The 1781-nt window shown below is 50.7% G+C and overlaps 1 protein-coding gene across 1 annotated transcript in view; it reads right to left on the bottom strand.

The window, feature by feature from the left end:
• Positions 1-425, bottom strand: part of evi5l (ecotropic viral integration site 5 like) — a 53817-nt gene extending 53392 nt beyond the window's left edge. Inside the window, exon 1 of the mRNA XM_062533354.1 lies at positions 124-425. Within this exon, the coding sequence (XP_062389338.1) occupies positions 124-371 (248 nt within the window). The 5' untranslated portion in view covers positions 372-425. The remainder of the gene's footprint in view (positions 1-123) is intronic.
• Positions 426-1781: the final 1356 nt, after the last annotated feature.

Below are 1781 nucleotides of genomic sequence, written 5' to 3'. Positions count from 1 at the left end.
CCCCTCATCCGCTCTGGTGTCTCACTCTAACCGATCTCCTCATCTCCTCTGGTGTCACACTCAAACTGGTCCCCTCATCCGCTCTGGTGTCACACTCAAACCGGTCCCCCCCTCCCTCCTCACCTGTTCTGCTCCTCCAGCTTGGCCAGCAGCTCCAGCTCGTCGGGGCTGAGGTTCTCCGAGTCGGCGGGCGAGGCGGCCGGCGCCGAGAGAGCGGTGTCGTGCGAGGACGAGTCGGGGCTCAGCACGGGGCTCCCCATGGAGGGGGGGTCGCCGCCGTCCAGCCCCGGGGGGGACGAGAGGCTCTCCAGCCGGCCCACCGCCATCGGGCCCCCCTCCCTCTCCGGGCTGCCGCTACTGGGGCTGGACATGGGGCTACCAGTCGGAGTGGAGGAGGAGGAGATGGGCACGATCAGTATGTGTGTGTGTGTGGGTGTGGGTGTGTGTGTTGGGGTTAAATGGGGCAGCGGAGGTGTGTGTGTGTGTGTGTGTGTGTGTGTGTGTGGGGAGGGGGAGGTCTTTCCGCAAAGGGACCTAGGTCGTTGCTCTTTCAGCCGTTATCGAGGCTCACTGGATCTGTAGAGAGAAAGCGAGAGAGGGAGAGAGATAAGGTGAAGATTGAAGGGAACGTTTTCCATACATACACAAAAGACATGACTGGCTTAATCACAGACAAATGAACCACAAACTACATTCAGCATCGCCTTTAAAAAACAAACAAACAAACAAACAAACAAAAAAACCACGGAGATATACAATATTAAACTTTAACATAACATGTGATTTACAATAAACGACATATTGGTATCAACCACTTAATTGTTGTATGTATTTTTAACAAACGTTAACGTTTCCCTGAAAACATTTACATTTACATTTATTCATTTACCAGACACTCTCATCCAGAGTGACTCACATCAAAAGAGAATAACATTCAAAAAACACAACACAAGTGATTTCAAAATGTTTTGGAGCATCTTCTGGGTATATATGCTGCCTGCTATGCCCTTCTTATCCAATTCCCTCTAACAGCTGAAAACCATGTCCACTCCGTTGTGTCATAGTCTGCAGACAGTCAGACACACACACACACACACTCACACACACACACACACACACACACACACACACACACACACACACACACACACACACAGGCTGAGTGCTCGGGTGACTTTATCTGCAGTGGGTCAGATTCTCGGCGGCGGTCCAATGCTTTACCCTTTTTGGGGGGAGCTTTGCAGAGTGAGCTGGCCAGCCACGGCATGATGCAATCAGGTAGCCAAGGACAAAGAGTTATCCAACTCTCCCTCCATCTCTCATTCTCTTTCACTCTGTCTCTTTCTCTCTCTCCCTCCCTCCATCTCTCATTCCCTTTCACTCTCTGCCTCTTTCTTTTAATTCTCTCTCACTCCTTTTTCCACTCATTCTATTCCTCTCCTGCTTTCTCTCTCTCGCTCTCTCTCTCTATTTCCCACTTGTTCTATTCCTTTCCTACTTTCTCTCTCTTTCTCTCTCTCTCCTTTCCCACTTATTCTATTCCTCTCCTGCTCTCTCTCTCTCTTTCTCTCTCTCTTCCTTTCCCACTCATTCTATTCCTCTGCCCCTCTCTCTCTCTCTCTCAGACACACACTGAGAAGAGAGGGAGTGACGGAGAGATGCTCTGTTGATGTTGATGGGTTCTGGTGCTACATGTTCAGACAGAGAGCAGGAGGGGGGGAGGGAGGGGGGGCATGACAGCCTCTCTGAGAGGAATGATAGAGACACACAAGGTGAGAAAT

Source organism: Sardina pilchardus, chromosome 1 (assembly GCF_963854185.1).
Source record: "Sardina pilchardus chromosome 1, fSarPil1.1, whole genome shotgun sequence".
NCBI classification, from domain to species: domain Eukaryota; kingdom Metazoa; phylum Chordata; class Actinopteri; order Clupeiformes; family Clupeidae; genus Sardina; species Sardina pilchardus.
The sequence above is the reverse complement of the archived record's forward strand: the minus strand, read 5'-3'. Positions and strand labels throughout refer to the sequence as shown.